This window comes from Thamnophis sirtalis, unplaced genomic scaffold, assembly GCF_051295495.1.
Source record: "Thamnophis sirtalis isolate CommonGarterSnake01/CBP01778 unplaced genomic scaffold, rThaSir2_p1.2 scaffold_2, whole genome shotgun sequence".
NCBI classification, from domain to species: domain Eukaryota; kingdom Metazoa; phylum Chordata; class Lepidosauria; order Squamata; family Natricidae; genus Thamnophis; species Thamnophis sirtalis.
The window spans coordinates 28,153,308-28,175,919 of NW_028261382.1; the positions used below are offsets into that span (position 1 = coordinate 28,153,308).

A 22,612-nucleotide genomic window follows, 5' to 3' on the forward strand; every position below is an offset into this window, starting at 1 on the left:
TAGGCAGAGGCAGAATATTTTTTTCTTATTTTCCTCCCCCAAAAACTAAGGTGCATGTTATATATATCAAAAGAGCCGATGGCGCAGTGGTTAAATGCAGCACTACAGGCTACTTCAGCTGACTGCAGTTCTGCAGTTCGGCTGTTCAATCTCACCGGCTCAGGGTTGACTCAGCCTTCCATCCTTCCGAGGTGGGTAAAATGAGGACCCGGATTGTTCTTGGGGCAATATGCTGACTCTGTAAACCGCTTAGAGAGGGCTGAAAGCCCTATGAAGCAGTATATGTCTAACTGCTATTGCCATTGCTATATTCCGGAGCATCTTATATTCCGAAAAATACAGTAAGTTTCAGAATTTCTTGGAGAAGTTCCCTGAATGGTTCAAACATATTAGGCTGTCTTATTTTATCTCCAGGTTTAGCGAATCATTTAGGATCGTTCATTCTCCAGCAGATCGCCCAAAACGTTGGGAGGTATCTCTTCTCTGACCCCCCACTTCTCTGTAGGAGCCTCTCATTATCTATCTATCATCTATCTATCTATCTATCTATCTATCTATCTATCTATCTATCTATCTATCTATCTATCATCTATCATCTATCTATCTACCTACCTAGCTAGCTAGCTAGCTAGCTACTTACCTACCTACCTATCCTCTTATCTATCTGTTATCTTTTACCCATATCCATCCATCCATCCATCCATCCATCCATCCATCCATCCATCCATCCATCCATCTATCTATCTATCTATCTATCTACACTTTTAGGGGGAACTGTGTGTCATAGAGTTTTTTGCAGCAATCACACCCAGAAAGCACACATGGGTAACTGATTCAGCAGGATTCATTAACTTCTCTTTTATGTATAATGTAACACATGAAGTAAATATACAATACCAAAAGCAGGTTTTCCCAACATGGTAGCAAATACAAGCAAACACAAGCAGAGGAGAGAACAGTTTCCATTTCAGTTCAGATCAGCAGACTAGTTTTTAGAGCTCAGCACAGACTCAGAGCTTTAGAGCTAAGCCACACCTAGGCTCCTTGCTGTCTCCTTGTTGCTCACAAAGCAAATACTGCTTCAGTTTCCAAACAGCCCTCATTGGCTGACCCAGTTGCCATGTCTATCCATTGGCTGACCTTGTTACCATGTCTCTGCCAAGTCGTGAACTCTCATTCACACTGACAGGGGTAAAAAGTGCGCCTTATACTCCAAAAAATACGGTAGATTAACAAGTTGTCATTTTCCCAGTGGGGGGGAAAATAGGGGTACCTTTGTTGAGCCAAGTAAGATGGATTGTTTTCTTGATGGGGTTGACATCAAGAAAAAAACCAAGATGCTGGGTTTTTTGGCCTCTCGTTAACAAGAGAGAGAAGCAGACCGATGTTTCTTTTCAAGGAATGCAACCCCCTCACTGAGACCACCTCATTTTTTTCCTTCTTTGTTTCAGGACAACCAGAGGTGCGAACTTTTGCAGACCCTTTATAAATTGCCGATTCCTGAGCCAGCTTCTTCGGTTCATCTCAGCGTGGTGAGCATTCCTAAAATGAGGAAAAACCTGGAGGTTTTCGTTTGGAGAATGTTGCGTCCCGTCAGCGGAACTGGTGGGAGACTCAGACAGTGAGGAGGTTGGGGAGGAACCTGGGCCACACCTGGAGTCTTGGGAAGGCTCTGAGGAGGGGTCTGTGTTGGAGGCAGAGAGGGGGCCAGGACCATCCGACAGTTATCAGCTGCCTTCAGAGTCAGACATCAGTGAGGCAGAAGAACAGCTGGAGCCTGTTCCCGATGTACGCATATGTAGAGCTGCCAGGAGAAGGGAACAGCTAAGGAACAAGGGCCAACTTGGGAGTAAGGCCACAGGTGGACGATGAATGGCCACTCCCAGAGGAGATAAAAGAGGAGCAAAAGGGGGGGGGGTATTAGCTGGAAACTAATCAAGGAGAGTCTCTAGACATTCTCAGCCCTCCCAGAAGTGCTTTTTTCCAAGAAGCAACTGGACTTTCTTGGTTTTTCTTTGAAGACGTTTTGCTTCTCATCCAAGAAGCTTCTGAAGAAGAGCTGATGAAGCTTCTTCGATGAGAAGCGAAACATCTTCAAAAAAAGCACAAGAAAGTCCAGTTGCCTCTTGAAAAAAAAAGCACTTTTGGGATAATCAAGGAGAGAAGCAACCTGGAATTAAGGGGAAACTTCCTAACGATGAAGACAATTAACCAGTGGAACAGCTTGCCACCAGAAGTTGTGGGTGCTCCATCACTGGAGGTTTTGAAGAAGAGACTGGGCAGCCGCTTGTCTGAAATGGTATAGGGTCTCCTTCTTGATCAAGAGGATGGACTAGAAGACCTCCAAGGTCCCTTCCAATTCTATTCTATTCTAAATCATAGGGGGAGGATACAACATAATCTATATTAATCCTTCCATTCCCCACTATCATCCAGTCAGAGCTGAAGAAGTCTCTTGGATGAGAAGCAAAACATCTTCAAAGAAAAACCTGGAAGTCCAATTGGGCTAGAATACCTTCAAGGTCCCTTCCAGTTCTATGCTAATTGGTTGATATTTAGCATCATTGTATTTTGGATGGTTGAGTTGTATTCCATTGTGTTTGTGGCATCACTGGGCATATATTGAAGTTCTCCCCCCATCCCAAAGAGTAGATCCTCAACCCTGGCAATGTGTGGTCATTAACAGAGTGTGCATTCTGGGACTTGATGTCCTCACCCAATCAAGTTATCGAGTTTTGGAATCACTGTTGTAGAGCATAAATATGTCAAAATAAATGGAAATCTGAGGTGCGTTTTTTCTCTTTCTTTCTCCCTGCCTTTCCCCTTCAGCATTCTTACTTTACGGTGCCCGACACCAGGGAACTTCCCAGCATCCCCGAAAATGTAAGTCTCTGCTGTGTGTGTGTGTGTGTGTGTGTGTGTGTGTGTGTGTCTGCGCGTGACTCTTCGTAAATGATGTAACCATATATGGGATTCCAGAATTCATACATTTTCTACATATATAAAAGCTGAGTATTACTCACTCATCATGAAATCTCCAGAACCATAAAGCATACAAACTTGAAATTTGGCTTCTAGCTGCTCACTAAGAAAGGATTTGTTGAAATGACCATCAGATCATCAGTATTTCTTATATAGTATTATATTAACACGCTCTAATGCTAAGGAGTTAGACATTCTACTCCCCCTCCCCATCTGAAAGGAGCTCTGTTCCAACTGCCAGTTGCCTTATATTAACACTCTGATGCTAAGGAGTTGGACATTCTACTCCCCCTTCCCACCTGAAAGGAGCTCTGTTCCAACTGCCAGTTGCCTTATATTAACACGCTCTGATGCTAAGGAGTTAGACATTCTATTCCCCCTCCCCATCTGAAAGGAGCTCTGTTCCAACTGCCAGTTGCCTTATATTAACACTCTGATGCTAAGGAGTTAGACATTCTACTCCCCCTTCCCACCTGAAAGGAGCTCTGTTCCAACTGCCAGTTGCCTTATATTAACACGCTCTGATGCTAAGGAGTTAGACATTCTACTCCCCTTCCCCACCTGAAAGGAGCTCTGTTCCAACTGCCAGTTGCCTTGTATTAACACGCTCTGATGCTAAGGAGTTAGACATTCTACTCCCCTCCTCACCCGAAAGGAGCTCTGTTCCAACTGCCGGTTGCCTTATATTAACACGCTCTGATGCTAAGGAGTTAGACATTCTACTCTCCCACCCCACCTGAAAGGAGCTCTGTTCCAATTGCCAGTTGCCTTGTATTAACACGCTCTAATGCTAAGGAGTTAGACATTCTACATTAATTTTCAAGCTTTAAGTGTCAATTTATCAAGCCCGACCACATAGTTTCATAGCGAAGCACGGGTATCCAGCTAGTTAGGAATAAGTGTGTGTGTGGGGGGGGGGGGAAATATCAGGAGAAATCAAGATTTATGGAAGTGCTCGGAGATCAGAATTAGAAGGCTTGTTTGTCAGTTTTAGTTTGGATCTCTTAGCCATTTGGGGCAGCAAATTGTGTAGGGCCTCCTGCTTGAGCAGCGGGGTTGGACTAGAAGACCTCCAAGAACCCTTCCAGTTCCCTTTCGATGGGTTGAATTTAGCATCTGGGTGAGCACGAAGATTGCCTTTTCTTTTTTAGAGTCCTGCCAAGTTATTTCCACGAGCTGCTGTTGTATCTGTACCACAGTGGCAGGAAATGGCTACTATTTCTAAGCAGTTTCTGTTTAGAAACAAACATCTCACTAATCAGCACAGATGGAGTAGGAACCACGGGGAGGGAGGAACTGAATGCCAGTTGAACAGGTTTATTTTGAAACAAAGTCTTAAGTTATTCTCCTAGCCCAGGGACGGCGAACTTTTCAGCACCGAGTGCCCAAACTGGAATGCTTGTGCATGCACCAGGGCACCGGAGACTCAAAAACCAGCTAGACAGCACATGCCTGCCTGTTTTTTGGCTGTTTTTCGGGCCACTTTCAGGCCAGTTTCTTGGACCATTTTTGGCCCAAAAAACAACCTAAAAAGGCCCCGGAAAATGGCCTCTTTGGGGGCCATTTTCAGGCTGGTTTCTGAACCGTTTTTGGCCTGAAAAACAGGCTTAAAATGCCCCCCAAATGGCTTGTTTTTGGCTAATTTGGGGCCTTTTTCAGGCTGGTTTCTGGATTGTTTTGGGCCTGAAAAACAGCCTTAAAATGCCCCCAAAATGGTCTGTTTTTTGGCTGTTTTGGGGGCATTTTCAGGCTGGTTTTCGGACCATTTTTGGCCCAAAAAAACAGCCTAAAAACACCCCTAAACAGGCTGTTTTCTGGCACTTCAGTATCCAGGAAGACCAGCTGGCAACGGGCCGCGTGCCCACAGAGAAAGCTCTGTATGCCACCTCTGGCACTTTTGTCACAGGTTTGCCTTCATGGCCTAGCCCCTTCTACTGAATCGTTGTCCTCTTAGCTGCCTAGCAAAGCTTGAGTGAAACCAAGAAGGAGCCATGGAGGTTGTTAGGCGCTGTCCATGGTCCTCACCCTGGCACCCTCGAGGTCTTAATCCCTCTGTCTGCCTTGTAGGAAAGTGTATGTTTTTATCAGTGGACAAGTCTTGCAGAAACCTCAACGGAAGGTCATCAAATATTGGTCCTTTGGGCTGTGTTAAGATTACACAGATCATTTTCCATTATTTAGGCCAGTCTAAAGAAAAGCTGGAGAAAAGCTAGGGACATGGTGGCTCAATGGCTGCGCTTGTTGATCAGAAAGGTTGGCAGTTCGGCGGTTCAAATCCCTAGTCCTGCCTAAAGGAGTGAGCTCCCGTGACTTGTCCCAGCTTCTGCCAACCCAGCAGTTCGAAAGCATGTAAAAAATGCAAGTAGAAAAATAGGAACCACCTTTGGTGGGAAGGGAACAGCGTTCCGTGCGCCTTCGGTGTTGAGTCATGCCGGCCACATGACCACGGAGACGTCTTCGGATAGCGCTGGCTCTTTGGCTTTGAAACGGAGATGAGCACCGCCCCCTAGAGTCAGGAATGACTAGCACATATGTGCAAGGGGAACCTTTACCTTTACCTTAGAGAAAAGCTGGACCAGGGGTGACATGATAACAATATTCCAGTATTTGATGGACTGCCAAAAAAGAAGAAGAGGGGGTCAACTTATTTTTTAAGAGGAAAAAAAGAATGGATGGAAACTTACCAAGGAGAGAAGCAACCTGGAATTAAGGAGAAACTTCCTAACAGGGAGGACAATTAACCAGTGGTGGTAGTAGTAGCAGTAGTAGTGCTCCATCACTGGAGGTTTTTAAGAAGAGATTAGACACCACTTATCTGAAATATAGTGTATGTAATGAAGTATAGGTTCTCCTGCTTGAGAAGGGGGCTGGACTAGAAGACCTCCAAGTTCCTTTCCAGCTCTATTCTGAAAGATTGATTAAGGTTTCTATCCCATCATAGATGCTAGCTTGAGAGTCAAAATTGTGGACTGCCACTCCACGACAATTTCCTAAACACCCTTCGCTTCTTTTTCTTCCTAGAGAAATCTGACTGAGTATTTTGTAGCTGTCGACGTCAACAATATGTTGCATTTGTATGCGAGCATGCTCTACGAACGCCGCATTCTCATCTGCTGCAGTAAATTGAGCACGGTAAGTTTGGAAAAGAAATTGGTGGTGTTTCAGCTTAACTTAACTCAGCAGTTCGAATCCCTAGCGCTGCGTAACAGAGGGAGCTCCCGTGACTTTGTCCCAGCTTTTGCCAACCTAGCAGTTCGAAAGCATGAAAAAAATGCAAGTAGAAAAATGGGGTCCACCTTTGGTGGGAAAGGAACAGCGTTCCGTGCGCCTTCGGCGTTGAGTCATGCCGGCCACATGACCATGGAGACGTCTTCGGACAGCGCTGGCTCTTTGGCTTTGAAACAGATGAGCACCACCCCCTAGAGTCAGGAATGACTAGTGCATATGTGTGCGAGGGGAACTTTTATCTTTCCTTTAAGCTTAACTTTCCTTTCAGTCTAAGTTTCTGGTGGAAACAGTAGCAGTGGAGCCTAATGGGCAAATCTAGCCTTGTTAGAAGTTTTCCAGGATGCTCGTAATATAAGATCTACCCCCCAAAATAAGCCCCAGTTACATTCAGCAGGCAGACGGATGCATTTAGTACCGTATTTCCCTGAAAACAAGACCGAACCAGAAAATACACTCTATTGCCAAAAGTATTCGCTCCCCTGTCTTTACTCGCCTATGAACTTACTGTAAGTGACCTCCCATTCCTAATCCATAGGGTTCAATATGCAGCTATAACAGCTTCCGCTCTTCTGGGAAGGCTGTCCACAAGGTTCAGGAGTGGGTTTATAGGGACTTTTGACCATTCTTCCAGAAGCGCATTTGTGAGGTCACGCACTGATGTTGGACGAGTTTACGTGGCCTACCACTTCGTGGCTGAGTTGCTGTCATTCCCAAACCCTTCCACGTTCTTCTAATACAGCTGACAGTTGACTGTGGGATATTTAGGAGCGAGGGAATTTCACGACTGGATTTGTTGCACAGGTGGCATCCTATCACAGTTCCATGCTGGGATTCACTGAGCTCCTGAGAGCGACCCATTCTTTCCCAAATGTTTGTCAAAACTCTCTGCATGCCTAGGGACTTGATTTTATACACCTGTGGCCACGGGAGGGATTGGAACATCTGGTTCTGATTATTTGGATGGGTGAGCAAATACTTTTGGCAATATAGTCTAAGTCCTAATGCATCTTTTGGAGAAAAAATTTATATAAGACCCAGTCTTATTTTTGGGGAAACACAGTAACAAAATAATAGCAACACCGGCATTATTTTCCATACAGCTACAGTGGTCTAGATAATAAAACTTGCCCCGGGAAGCTTCTTTGCATGGAAAATGCAAACTTTTCTTTCTTGAGGTCAGTGCTTTGGAAAAAAAAACATTGACAATGCTCTGTTGTTTTTGTACTCCCGCATAGAAGGATAGATTGTTGTTTGCTTGTTGTCTGGAGGCGGAAAAATAGAAGAAGAAAAGAATGGATAAACGATGCTTTCAGATGGATCTCCTCCTGACCTCTCGGGGAACTCAAATGGGGCATGATAAGAATCTCGGTTTTCCGCAATTTTCTCTGATAAGGATGCTGCCTTAATGCTACTTAAGAGTCCATCAAGGGCCCAAAAGATGAAAGCTGCATCTCACTTAAGCCCCGGTCCCCTTGCATTACTAATATATAAAAATACGACTTCGCTTTACTCTCTGCAGTTTTCCAGTTCAGTGTTTAGATCTGTAGTTTGTAAGGTTGTTAGCAGTAGCAATAGGTTGCTCTTGGTTATTTGTCTTTATAAAAAAAAACATTAAGATTTTCTAGCTGTTTGGCTCCGTAAATAGGTATTGATTGGGGGATAGAGGTTCTTTTGTTCATTTCATTTCATTTTGCTTTCTCGTTGATAAATGGCAAATTAATTTCTTTCCTCCTCTCTAATGCTGTTGACTTAGTCATCTACTATTGTCTGGGTTTGAAGAGGCTCCACATCCTGATTTTGAGGATAGGGTAGGGTAGGATAGGATAGGATGTAGAATAGAATAGAATGTAGAATGGAATAGAGTGTAGAATAGAGAATAGAATAGAACAGAACAAGAAAAAATAAGAATTAGAATAGAATAGAACAAGAAAAAATAAGAATAGAATAGAATAAGAAAAAAATAATAGAATAAAAAGTAGAACAGAACAAGAAAAAATAAGAATAGAATAGGACAAGAAAAAATAAGAATAGAACTGAATAAAGAATAAGAATAGAAAATAGAATAGAATAGAAAATAGAATAGAATAAGAAAAAATAAGAATAGGATAGAAAATAGAATAGAACAGAACAAGAAAGAAAAAGAATAGAATAGAATAAAGAATAAGAATAGAAAATAGAATAGAATAGAAAATAGAACAGAACAAGAAAAAATAAGAATAAAAATGAAAAAGAAAAAATAAGAATAGAACTGAATAAAGAATAAAAATACAGAATAGAATAGAAAATAGAATAGAATAAGAAAAAATAAGAATAGGATAGAAAATAGAACAGAACAAAAAAGAAAAAGAATAGAATAGAATAAAGAATAAGAATAGAAAATAGAATAGAAAATAGAATAACAAAAATTAAGAATAAGACTTAGAATAGAATAGAGAATAGAATAGAATATAGAATAGAATAGAATAGAAGAATAACTTTATTGTCACCTTGAATGTACTGATGGGCACACATTAAAAATGAAATTTCCCTGCATGCAGCTCTCAAAGGGTGAGCACCACCAATATACATTACATGAACGTGACAAAATATGTATATACCAAATAGTATTAATTGAACTGACTTCTAGCAAAACCAGCAGTTGAAAAAAAAATGGGGGTACTTTTACGATAACCTTGCCTGCCATGTCAAACAAAACAAAAAGAGATTAATTTTCTAGTATGTTCACCAAACCCATATTTATTGTCACAAAGGAGCGTGGGGATGGATGATGAGGGTGAATTTTGAAATGCGTTCACCCGTGGGCAATTAGCCAATTGATCCCACGTTTTCATTCAGAGTTCTTACGCTCCGTTCTTTTCCTAACTAGAGCTCTTACATAGCTAAGCCTCTTGTTCTTCAGGTGAAGATTATTAAGAACTGCTATTAAGGAAACGTTTTTTCTTTTGTCAAAAGGGATTTAGAAGAAAAGTTTAGCAGATCCGCATATCTACACCCACGCAGGGTTCTTAGAAATTCTTATAATTCAGGCAGGAATTCCGAATTAGGAGCACAACGCCGGCATTATATAGAATAAAATTCTGGTTTTTGCATTAAAAAGCTGCTTTCTCGGTCATAAAGCCCACTTAGGGAATATCCTTCCTCGTCTGTCTTTTCCTTGGGTGTAATTGTGGAGAAGAGGGGAGGACAAGACAAGAGAAGCATCCGCTGTTGAAGCAGTAAATGACCTCAAAAATTATGTTATTTTTAGAGAGTTTTTTTTTAATGGCTGTTTTCCTGCTTTGGATTTTCCAAAGTCCCAAGCTCCATTTCAGCACCTTTGGCCAACATCTTCCAAACATACCAAGTTTGGCCAACATCCTGCTGAAGAAAACATCTTGTAGGGAGGAACCTTTAACTAATGAAAGTATCTGCAGCCAAGAAATCAAAAGACGCTTGCTCCTGGGGAGGAAAGCGATGGAAAATCTAGACAGCAGACTAAAAAAGCAGAGACATCACCCTGCCAACAAAAGTGAGTCTAGTCAAGGCTGTAGTTTTCCCAGTTGCAATGGATGGCTGTGAAGGTTGGACCATAAGGAAGGCTGAGCACCAAAGAATTGAAACAGTTGAACAATGATGCTGGAGAAGACTCCTGTGAGTCCCTTGGACTGCAATGCAATCCAACCGGTCAGTCTTAGAGATCAACTCTGACTGGTCTTTAGAAGGCCAGATCCTGAAGAGGAAACTCAAAGACTTTGGCCACCTAATGAGAAGGAAGGACTCACTGGAGAAGAGCCTCATGCTGGGAACGATGGAGGGCAAAAGAAGAAGGGGACGACAGAGAAGGAGATGGCTGGATGGAGTCACTGAAGCTGTCGGCGTGAGCTTCAGTGGACTCTGGAGGATAATAGAGGACAGGAAGGCCTGGAGGAACGTTGTCCATGGGGTCGCGATGGGTCAGACACGACTTCGCAATGAACAACAACAGTTTATTTCATGCAACCTAATCTGAACTATTAGTGGTCAAGGAGAAATGGCACCAGATAATGTCAATGGACTTCAAAGGAGGCTGGACTTATGGAGGTGGACCTATGGAGATTCCAGACTGATGATGCATTTGAGCCCACCCTCAGGCTCAGCCTGGTCACCTCCTACATTAAGGAAAATGCAGGATACTTACCTGAAAACCCATTGGCAGAATTACTGGTTCGTTCACAACCTGGATGAAGTCACCAAAACAGTCGGCGTGAGATTGAATGGACTCCGGGTGATGGGAGAGGACAGGAAGGCCTGGAGGAACGTTGTCCATGGGGTCGCGATGGGTAGGACACAACTTCACAACTAACAACAACAACAATGAAAGTATGGGGATTGCGAGCGAATAAAATTGCAGGAGCAGTTGGTGGGTATCTTCAAGCTTTTGTGTTGGAATACCTTCCGGAGATGGCTTTGCGGTGGCTTGTTTTCACTTATCCCTCCTTGCTTTTGATTTTTATGAAGCCAAGTCTTGGGAGATGGTTCAATAGTCTATGAGTTTTTTGAGTTTTTAGTCTTATGATTTTAGAAGAAGACCTCCTATTCTACCACCTCTTCCAATACTAGATGACACAGTATTGAGACCTTCTGGGTTCTAAAATATCTTGGGACTTGAAATGGACACCGAAAACGTCAAGAAACGTCATCAGAAAAGCACAAGAAAGAATGTTTCCTGTGTCAACCTCAGGAAGCTCAAACTGCCCAAGAAGCTGCTGATTCTGTTCTACAGAGGGATGATTGAGTCTGTCATCTGCACCTCCATCACTGTCTGGTTAGGCTCTGCAACCCAACAAGACAGACACGGACTTCAGAGGAGAATCAGAACTGCAGAAAAAACAATGGCTACCAACCTGCTTTCCCATTGAGGACCTGCACACTGCACAAGTCAAAAAGAGGGCTGTGAAAATATCTACATCCTGGACATAAATTGTTTCAACTCCTACCCTCAAAATGATGTTATACATTGCACACCAGAGCAACAAGACAGAAGAATAGTTTTTTTCCCCCTCTGTGCCATCCCTCTGCTGAACAACTAATTCCCATCACATTGTCTAATCCCTTAGGATGTCAAGCCACATAGTAGGGCTGTGTTACTATTATCCTTCTCAGCTTTCCTATTAGCTATTCCTTTAGCACAGGGATAGTCAACCTTTTTATATCTGCCGCCCACTTTTATATCACTGTTAGTAGTAAAATTTCCTAACCGCCCACCGGTTCCACAGTAATGGTGATTTATAAAGTAGGGAAGTAACTTTACTTTATAAAATTTATAAACCAGAGTTACAGCAAACCCCTACCGCCCACCATGAAAGCTGGAACACCCGCTAGTGGGCGGTAGGGACCAGGTTGACTACTACTGCTTTAGCATCTTATGAGTATAACTTTGTTGTTTGTATTGCATGAGGCATGTTGATTGCTTATTTATTATCCTAGTATTTAATCCCTGAGTGTTGTACCTTGTGATTGATGGTAGACTAGACTAGACTAGACTAGACTAGACTAGACTAGACTAGAATAGAATAGAATAGAATAGAATAGAATAGAATAGAATTCTTTATTGGCCAAGTCTGATTGGACACACAATTTGTCTTTGGTGCATATGCTCCCAGTGTACATAAAAAGAAAAAAAATACATTAGTCAAGAATCATAAGGTACAATACTTTTTTTTTTTGAGAAATTTTTTTATTGTTTTAGTTAAACAAAAAAAAAAAAAGAAAAAATAATCTTTCGTTACATCTTGCTGAAAGTGTATCAATTGGTTACAAATATATTCCGTGCATTTCTTCCACAGTCCTTACATATACTTCATTCAAATCATGTTGTACATTGTAAGTCAAAAAAGAAAAGTTATGTATTTTACTATCCCTGTACCATAATTCTCATTTGGTTACCATTGTTTAAACATGTTTTTGTCTAGAATCATTTATATTAGAAGAAGCAACCATAAGGTACAATACTTAATGATAGTCACAGGGTACAAATAAGCAATCAAATCATACTAGGAAGCAATATAAATCATAAGGATACAAGCAACAAAGTTACAGTCGTACAGTCATAAATGGAAGGAGATGGGTGATAGGAATGATGAGAAGATTAATAGTAATAGTAATGCAGGCTTAGTAAATAGTTTGACAGTGTTGTGGGGATTAGTTGTCTAGCAGAGGAACCCTGACAGCCTGTAGATATTTTCACACTTTCTATTATTCTACTATGCCTTTTCTATGGTGGGAAAATTGGGGGGGGGGGGGGATTGTACTGAGTTAGATGCTATGTAGCCATAACAACATTCTTTCTAGAAAGCCAAGGTCATCCTTTGTCTCTGCATCTCTGCACCTGACCGGAATTGGATGGGTGGAAGCTGCCAGCATGGCAGTGGATGATTGGACCATGGGATGGACTTGTGGGTGTGGTGGCAGGATCTTGAACCTTCAACTGGGTGGGGAAAACCGGGAAGCTTTCAGATTCGGGTTTTCCCAGATGTGCCAACATGTCTCTCTTAATCAATTGGAACTTTGAGCAATACTTTTCCTCGGACTTTTGATTTACTTTTGGATGCAGTCTGTTTGGCAGGGTGACGGTGTATATTTGTCATTTCTGTGCTTTCAGTTGACTGCCTGTGTCCACGGCTCGGCCTCCTTGCTTTACCCAATGTATTGGCAACACGTCTACATCCCGGTCCTGCCTCCTCCATCTCTTGGACTACTGCTGGTAAGCATACATGCCTCCTCCTCTTAGAGAGCTGCCTGAAGATCTAAAGGGGTTTAAACAATTTCAAGACTCACGTAAGTTTTCTGAAAGATCTCCCAGCATTCAAACAGCATTCAATAATTGGTTTAGACCAGTGCTTGTTGGCCAATGGAAGATGGGAGAACGTCGACTTCCAGAGTTCCCCAGCCAAAATGCAGTTATTGTGATGCTTCCTGGTGAACATTTAGACTGGACAGATGCTGCTTTTTTAGGAGTAGGCAGAAGATCTTGAGGCGGTCTTTGGTGCTCTCTGAGCTTGGTTTTTTTTCTTCCAGACATTTCGTGACCCATTTAGGTAACATCTTCAGACTACAATTGGGTCTCCATTAGTCCTTCTTGAGACATACCCAATTCCTACAACCGTACTTTGTACGTTTGAGCCTCCAGGCCCCTAATCATCTTTGCTGCTCTTCTCTGCACTCCGCATGTGGCTCTTCCGTCCCTCTGCTGTGGCTTCCCTGTCGCTCAAAATATGTGTCGCAACCACCAATGTGCGACACCTTCCGGCAGTTGATTCATTGAGCTTTCCGACCCATCTTTTTTTTATTTCAGAATTCAACGTGTTTTTTGTTGCATGCAGAAATAAAAAAGTGTGTTTTCTCCCTAGCAGATCATTAATTTCTTTTTTTTAAAATATAAATAAATTTTATTCAATGTTTTTTGAAAACATTAAAACCACAGTTACACTTTTTACAGCTTTCCGTTATCGGTATCGTTGATTTCCTAAACGCAACACACTATCGGTTTTTTTTATACCTAGCATAAAGGTTAAAAAACGAACGATACACGCAGTGTGATCTTCATTTTAGATGTCCAAAGGGGTTTTGTGGCTCCCGGTGTTTTATTCTCGGTGGTCCAAATGGCTCTTTTGAGTGTTTAAGGTTGTCGATCCCTCTTCTAGAGTCTCAATACATTTTAAAAATAATAATAATAATAAAAATGTCGAGACTCGGGAAAGAGTGCAGAGAAGGGCAGCATAACACTGATCTTCTGCGGTTGAGGTTGAAACTGGTTTGATGCCCTCACCGCATCTCCCTAAACGTGTTTTCTCCCCCTTCCTTTTTTGTGGCCCTTGGTTGGGCATTTACAGCATGAAATCCGGCTGAAGATTTCACATCTCGGGGGGGGGGGGGGGCTCCTTTTAAGAGAAATACTGGGAGGGCGGAGGCTGCCGGAGGCGGGGGGAAAGTTGCCCCTTCTGCGAGAACGTTGCTCTCCTCTTCAAAGTGTCCTCCATTCATTATTCTCAAAGAGCGGGAAATTGGCGTCTTGTCGGGTAGCTAATCCATTCGCCCGGCTTTTGAGGTTTTTTTTTTTTTTTTAAAGGAGGGGGGGGGAACCGGCACACGCAGTGGATGAGAACGGATCTCCGGGGCACTTCCGTGGCGAGGAAGCAGCAGGCATCTAAGTAGCATTCGAAGTGGAGTGCCTGAACTTGCTTGGAACATGTAAATTTCAAGGCGTTTTGTTCGGGCGGAAGATGATTTAAAGGCTAAGTACCTTCCTCGGTTGGAGGGGAAGGTAGAGCGAATGAAAAAAGAAAGAAAGAAAGGATCTCGCTTTGCCGGCAAGAAAGGCAGATTCCCAGTCATTTGCAAGACCAGCGTGGGCTTTTTCCTCGCCTAATAGGATGTGGCTGTGTGTTCATAATTAACACGAGGAGAGAAGGAGCTCCCCGATGGTGGCGGAGTCTTCAGGTGTTCCTAGGCAAGGAGCTGCTGGGTCGAGGCCCTGCCACGCGGAGGGGGCTTTGAAGACACACAAGGCACATCAGAAGAAAAACCAGTCCAGGTTTTGGCACAGGGAGGGGCTCTCCCACGGATTTATTTCATTGACAAGTAGCCCTCCGCTTGCAACAGTTCATTAAGTGTTTTTTTTAAAAGAGTAAAATAGAACTGGAAGGGACCTTGGAGGTCTTCTAGTCCAGCCCCATGCTCAAGCAGGAGAGCCTATACCATTTCAGGAAGGAAGGAAGGAAGGAAGGAAGGAAGGAGAACACAGTTGGAAGGGACCTTGGAGGTCTTCTAGTCCAGCCCCCAGCTCAAGCAGGAGAACTTATACCATTTCAGGAAGGAAGGAAGGAAGGAAGGAAGGAAGGAAGGAAGGAAGGAAGGAAGGAAGGAAGGAAGGAAGGAAGGAAGGAAGGAGAACACAGTTGGAATGGACCTTGGAGGTCTTCTAGTCCAGCCCCTGGCTCAAGCGAGAGAGCCTATACCATTTCAGGAAGGGAGGAAGGGAGGGACCTTGGAGATCTTCTAGTCCAGCCTCCTGTTCAAGCCAGAGAACGTACGGACCCACACATGCCCGCACCCATAATGCAATGTGTGTGTGACCCCCACACACACCCCTGCCCCACCCACTGCGCATGCATGCATGACCTCCCCCAGGCCCCCCTTGCCCATTTTTTGCCTCCAGGTTGGTGCAGGAGACATTACAGGCCCAAAACGGGGCTCATAACGACTAGCCCCCCCCCCCCCCCCAAACCTAGCTGTGATTAGCAGGAAGAATTTAATTGCCCTTTTTGACAACGTAACTGATTACGGTAGACTGATCCAAAGTTTAGCTAGAATAGTAATTATCGTTCACGAGACTTGCCTGGGTAAATCAATTTCGCCCTGGTCTAGGTGTGCCATCAGTATATCCCCTTCTCTCCCACCCCACCTCCCAATAGCTGCTCAATTTTGGAAATGGGGAAAAAAACTTTTTTTGGCCCCCAAATTCTGTCCTTCCTGCTGAGATTTTGGAGAGGTGGAAGGAAGGAAGGAAGGAAGGAAGGAAGGAAGGAAGGAAGGAAGGAAGGAAGGAAGGAAGGAAGGAAGGAAGGAAGGAAGGAAGGAAGGAGGATCCGGGGATTAGGTTCCCAGGTTCTGCTTTTTAAATTTGCTGGTGAGTTTTAAAACGTAAACATTGAGTTGGTATTTGGGGAAGGGGGGGCGGCTCAACGGGGAACGTTGCAGCTGTGATCCAGTTGTGTCTTATGATGGTGAACCGCAAGAGAGGAAGCAGGTGGCAAGGAGAGGGAGGGGAATTGTGATTGTTTTGCAACTGGACTTGGCTGTTTTTCAGCCCACCCGTTTCGGAGTCTCCCGCTTGACACTTAATGGCCATCCGATACTCTTGGGATAATCCGAGACATTCGATCAGTGAGAAAGAACAGCAAATACTTCCCAAATGCTTGTATTTTGAGACTTTGGAAAGTTTGCTTCAGTTCAATCCTCCAGTCTTAAGCAAGAGCTGCTGTCTAGGGTCGGGGTGGGGGTGGGGGCTTTGGTGGGGGCGGATCTCTGCTCGCTGATTTTCAGAACCCAGTTCTTTGAAATCAAGGCGAACCCCCTCCATGCAAACCATGGAGCTTCAACCGGCAAGCCATTTGTTTAGCGGCACAAAACTTCAGGCTTGCTTGGAGCAAACGGCTGACGGCAAGCCAGCCAGCATTCTCCAGCTCTGACGTCTCCCAAATATAATCCGGTCTCGGGCTTGGAGAGCCTAACTTCAAGAGATGCTCAACAGGGCGGGAACCTCAGTTTCTTGAATAATTGAAGGGGCTAAGCACAGGTTAAGAGGAAGTGGAAGTTCCAGAATTAGAGAGCAGCCACACTAGAGGGGTCTATGGCAACTCTCCATGGCCAACTCGCCACGTCCAACTTATCATGGCCAGCTTGCCACAGCGAACTCATCATGGCCAACATGCCACAGCCAACTCACCATGGCCAACTTGCCACAGCCAACTCATCATGGCCAACTTTCCATGGCCAACATGCCATAGTCAACTTGTCATGGCCAACTCGTCATGACCAACTTGCTATGACCAACTTCTCATGGCCAACTTGTCATGGCCAACATGCCACAGTCAACTTGTCATGATCAACTTGCTATGGCCAACTCATCATGGCCAACTCTCTATGGCCAACATGCCACAGCCAACATGCCATGGCCAACTCTCTATGGCCAACATGCCACAGCCAACTCTCCATGGCCAATTTGCCACAACCAACTCGCCATGGCCAACTTGCCACAACCAACTCATCATGGCCAACACAGCCAACATGTCATGGCCAACTCATCATGACCAACTTGCTATGACCAACTCACCATGGCCAACTTATCATGGCCAACATGCCAGAGCCAACTCATCATGACCAACATGGCACAGCCAACTCGTCATGATCAATTTGCTATGGCCAACTCACCACGGCCAAATTGTCATGGCCAACTCTCTGTGGCCAACATTCCATAACCAACTGATCATGGCCAACTCGTCACAATCAACTCCCCATGGCCAAGTCATCATGACCAACTCATGAAGGCCAACTCGTCACAGCCAATTCACCATGGCCAACTCATCACGGGACAATTTGCCACAGCACAACTTGCTGCAGGACGAGAATTACACCAATATCGAAGAAACAGTGGCATAGAATCATTAAAGAACCGATGCCGAAGGAGGGAGCAAATGAAATGTGAATGATAAAAGTTAAAATAATTTTTTTAACAACAGCTAGTCTTTGACTTACAACAGTTCATTAACTGACTTTTCAAAGTTACCACAATGGCACTGAAAAAAGGGACTTATGACTTTGGGGATTTGGGAGCAATTGTAGGATTAATTGTGGTTGTAAGTCAAAGACTCCATGTATTTTAAATAATGAAATGGAATTGTTGAATTATCTCACGATGAGTGTCCTGTGGCCAGTTGGCTATTGTGTGTTGCCTATAGTAAGTTGGCTAGCGTGAGTTGGCTGTAGTGAGTTGGCTATCATGACTTGGCTAGCGTGAGTTGGCTAGCATGTGTTGGCTATCGTGAGTTGGCTATCGTAACTTGGCTATCATGAATTGGCTATGGTGAGTTGGCTATTATGACTTGGCTATTGTGACTTGGCTATCATGAATTGGCTATCGTGAGTTAGCTATCGTGACTTGGCTATCGTGACTTGGCTATCATGAATTGGCTATCGTGAGTTGGCTGTCATGCATTGGCTACAGTGAGTTGGCTATCGTGCATTGGCTATCATGAGTTGGCTATCGTGAGTTGGCTATTGTGGGTTGGCTACCATGAGTTGGCTGTAGTGAGTAAGCTATCATGAGTTGACTATCGTGCATTGACTACAATGAGTTGGCTACCGTGAGTTGGCTGTAGTGAGTAGGCTATCGTGAGTTGCCTATTGTGAGTTGGCTGTCGTGCATTGTCTATCATGACTTGGCTAGCATGAGTTGGCTAGCGTGTGTTGGCTATTGTGAGTTGGCTATCATGAGTTGACTATCGTGAGTTGGCTATCATGAGTTGGCTGTTGTGAGTTGGCTGTCATGCATTGGCTACAGTGAGTTGGCTATCGTGACTTGGCTATCGTGACTTGGCTATTGTGACTTGGCCATGGCGGGTTGACCATGGCAAACCATGCCATTCCACACCAGAAACCATCAGGTGCAAGACTCATTGCATTTTCAGAGATGGCGTCATCCTCGGCAGGCATGTGGGATGGGACGGATGCTAGCAACATCTGTCTTCTGCCACGCCGATAGTCCCTCTCCTTGTCAACAGAAAATCTGGGTTGGGGATTGGAGACTCGCTTCGGTTCTTCCCCGTTTCCCTCCGAGCCCTGGGAGTCTTTTGCAATATTTTAGACGCTTTTGATTCTGACATCCTTATTAAATATTTCGTGGTCCCCAATTGCGAGCCTTGATTAATTGAGAAGACTGACAGATCAACACCAAGCAGTTAATTAAGTTTTACAGTTCTCCTGTCTCCATCTCTTACCCCCCCTCCTTTCCCCGCCGGTGACAGGCCGTTCTTCTGGACGCAGAGCGCAGGCTCTTCTTGATTGTCCAGTTTCGCCCTGGCAAGATATTGGTGGCCTTAAGTTTTCCTGCCAAATTTTAGACCTCGATGTTCTTCGCACCGCAGAAGAAAAAGCCACCACCGCTGTCGTTGCGCTGAGTCTACTTAATTAGAAAGACGTCAGTGGTGGCGTTTGGGAGGGGGAGGCTGACGTCCTCCCGTCAGCCTCTTGCTCCGAGCAAACCTGAAGTTTTGTGCCGCTAAACAAATGGCTTCCCCCTCACTCGGCTCCCATTGATCTGGCAGGGCTGAGATGATGCCGCACATTTAAAAAAGGCGCCGTCGAAGGCTGATCATTAAAATCTCGGGGAAAAAGAGACAGGCGAATGTAAACTGAGAGAAAGGGATGGAAACCCCGCATCGCTCTTGGCAGAGGGGAGCTGTCGGATTCCTTTTCTCAAAGCAATGTTTTAAAAAATTCTTCTCCGGGCCATAGTTAGTGGTTTGCTTCTTTCCAGAACTTCTGTGGATAATGGGTGCAAACGTATTTTATACCAAGGCTGAGATCTTACCTTTCGCTGGCAGGTTTTAACGAAGTTAACGCGCAAAGAATAGGGTAGGGTAGGATAGGATAGGATAGGAATAGAGAATAGAGGATAGGATAGGATAGGATATAATAGGATAGGATAGGGATAGAGAATAGAGGATAGGATAGAATAGGATAAAAATAGAGAATAGATGATAGGATAGGATGGAATAGGATAGGATAGAATAGGATAAGAATAGAGGATAGGATAAAAATAAGAATAGAAAATGAAAATAGAATAGAATAATTTAAAATAGAATAATTTAGGGTAGGGTAGAGTAGAATAGAAGAGAAAAGAATTCTTTATTGGCCAAGTGTGATTGGACATACAAGGAATTTGTCTTTGGTGCATATGCTCTCAGTGTACATAAGGAGAATAAAATTCATCAAGAATAAAAAGATAGTCAAGGTTACTAATAAGCTATCAAATGATGCTAGGAAACAAATAAAAACAATATAAATTGTAAAGATACAAGCAACATGGTTACAGTGATATGTGAGGAGAGATAGATACTAGGAGGGAAGAAAAGAATACTAATACAGTTTTAGTAAATTATTTGTTAGTGTTGTAGGAATTATTTGTTTAGAAGAGTGATGGCATTTGGGGAAAAACTGTCCTTGTGTCTAGTTGTTCTTGTGGGTAGTGCCCTATAGCGTCATTTTGAGGGTAGGAGTTGAAACCATTTATGTCCAGGATGCGAGGGGTCTGTAAATATTTTCACAGCCGTCTTTTTGACTCGTGCAGTGCACAGGTCCTCAATGGAAGGCAGGTTGGTAGCCATTGTTTTTTCTGCAATTCTAATTATCCTCTGAAGTCCGTGTCTGTCTTGTTGGGTTGCAGAGCCAAACCAGTGATGGAGGTGCAGATGACAGACTCAATCATTCTTCTGTAGAACTGAATCAGCAGCTCTTTGGGCAGTATCTTAGGGACGTCACATAGCTCCATCAGTAATTGGCCAAATTATAAATGCTGGAAGTGGCTCGAAGCAGAAGGAAAATTCTACCATATGTGGGGGATGTGCCAAAAAACAACAGCAACCCTCTAAAAGGACTGAGGAGACACACACACATACCCTATGCAGGGGGTGGTATTCAGCCAGTTCTGGGGAATCGGTAGCGGAAATTTTGAGTAGTTTGGAGAACCGGCAAATAGGCTGGCCATGCCCCTGCTGCCTCCCAGCCGATCTTTTTTTGTTGCCCTGAACAGGAGAAGGGAGCTGGAAAGGTGGTTAGTGGGGTGGGGAGGAAATGGGGATTTTGCAGTATCCTTCCCCTACCACGCCTACAAAGCCAAGCCACAGCCACAAAGCCACACCCACAGAGCCGGTAATAAAAATCCCACCACTGACCCTGTATACCCCTTCAAAGAATCATAAAATTCAAATGTGACATGGGACCGCAGCGCTTCTTTGATTCTTGAAAGTAGAACAGAACCTGGCTTTAGATTGTTTAAACCTATTTAATTGTTTAAATATGTGTGTAAGGTCGCACCTACAGTACTGCATCTAGTTTTGGACACCACACTATAAAAAAGAGGTTGAGACTCTAGAAAGAGCACAGAGAAGAGCAACCAGGATGATGAGGGGACTGGAGGCTAAAACATATGATGAACGGTTGCAGAAATTGGGCAAGGCTAGTCTAGAGAAGAGAAGGACTAGGGAGACAGGCTAGTGTCTTCCAATATTTGAGGGGCTGCCACAGAGAGGAGGGGGTCAAGCTATTTTTCAAAGCACCCGAATGCCAGACAAGGAATAATGGATGGAAACTGATCAAGGAGAGATTCAACCTGGAAATAAGGAAAAAAATTCTGACAGTGAGAGCAATCAACCCATGGAACAGAAGTTGCCTTCAGAAGTTGTGGGAGCTTCATCCCTGGAGGCTTTTAAGAAGAAACTGTCAGAAATGGTGTATTGTCTCCTGCTTAGGTAGGGGAGTGGTGGGGGTTGGACTAGATGACGTGCATGGTCCCTTCCAACTGTGTTATTCTGTTAATCTGTTAATTGCACAATCTGGGAATCAAGTGAATTCTGCATAGACATAAAGCGAGCACCGGCCATTCCTTCTTGCTCAAACTGATTCTAACTTCTAATACTCTCTGTCTTCGTCAAATTCAACCCATTTTTTTCCCTCTCTCTTTCCTTCCAGCGCTCCGATGCCCTACCTCATAGGAATTCATTTAAGCCTGATAGAGGTAAGTTCTGCCTGGTGTGTTCAGCCTGGAAACGGGGTTGAAGTGTGGCATAAACTAAACTAAACTAAATAATTTGGATTCTGGCAGAATTCCTGGCAGAAAGTTTTCTGGTAACTGTTAGGCACCCCTAAGATATGTGCATAGTTGTTTTTTTTTTCTCCTCTTCAGCTGTAAACCATTTGAGAGGGAGGGAAAAAAGTTATGAGAAATTGTACAAGACTAGAACGAATGCAGAGAAGAGCAACCAAGATGGTTTGGGGACCGGAGGATTAAAAAACATGAAAAGTGGTTGCAGGAATTGGGCATGTCTAGTTTAATGAAAAGAAGGACTGTGGAGTGACATGATAGCAGTCTTCCAATAGTTGAGGGGCTGCACAACGAAGAGGGGGGGGGTTCAACCTATTCTCCAAAGCACCAGAAAGCAGGGCGAGAAGCAACAGATGGAAACTAATCAAGGAGAGAAGCAATCTGGAACTAAGGAGAAATTTCCTGACAGTGAGAACAATTAACCAGCGGAACAACTTGTCTCCAGAAGTTGCGAATGCCCCAACACTGGGAGTCTTTAAGAAGAAATTGGACAGCCCTTTGTCTGAAATTATACAGGGTTTCATGCTTGAGCAGAGGTTGGATGAAAACAGCGGACACCAACTGGGGGTCCGTGAGAAAAGTTTGGTGGTCCGCAGAAAAATTATTTGCATTGTTTATATTGCACTAAATCTGGGGGTCCTCAAACTACGGCCCCTGGGACAGATACGCGCAATGAACGCTTGTGTTGCTGCAGAGAGTCTCCCCCTTCGGGGTCTTTTTGTATAGGTTGGAGGGGGACAGAAATTCCGACTTGGGGTCTGCTTTGGCCTCCTGGTGGGGGGCTTTGGGCGAAGGCTGGAGGGAAGCTCCGCTGGTGGGGAAGAGCCAGAGGGCCTCGTTCCAGTGGGACTGCATCATGGCCTGGAACTGGCCGACCATCTCAGCCTGCTGAGTCTCCAGGCGCCGATATCTGGCCTTGCACCCCCATAGGTCTTTCCTCTGCTTGGGAAGTCCATGCTCCTAGTCCTCAGTGAGGTGCTTCTGCTGAGCCTCCTTCTCGGT

At 44.1% G+C, this 22,612-nt stretch overlaps 1 protein-coding gene across 1 annotated transcript in view; it reads left to right on the top strand.

The window, feature by feature from the left end:
• Positions 1 to 22,612, top strand: part of DENND1A (DENN domain containing 1A) — a 246,138-nt gene that overhangs the window by 131,093 nt on the left and 92,433 nt on the right. Inside the window, 6 exon segments of the mRNA XM_087704573.1 lie at positions 1,452 to 1,532; positions 2,830 to 2,883; positions 6,004 to 6,114; positions 12,830 to 12,910; positions 12,912 to 12,931; positions 21,478 to 21,523. Of these exon segments, the coding sequence (XP_087560699.1) occupies positions 1,452 to 1,532; positions 2,830 to 2,883; positions 6,004 to 6,114; positions 12,830 to 12,910; positions 12,912 to 12,931; positions 21,478 to 21,523 (393 nt within the window).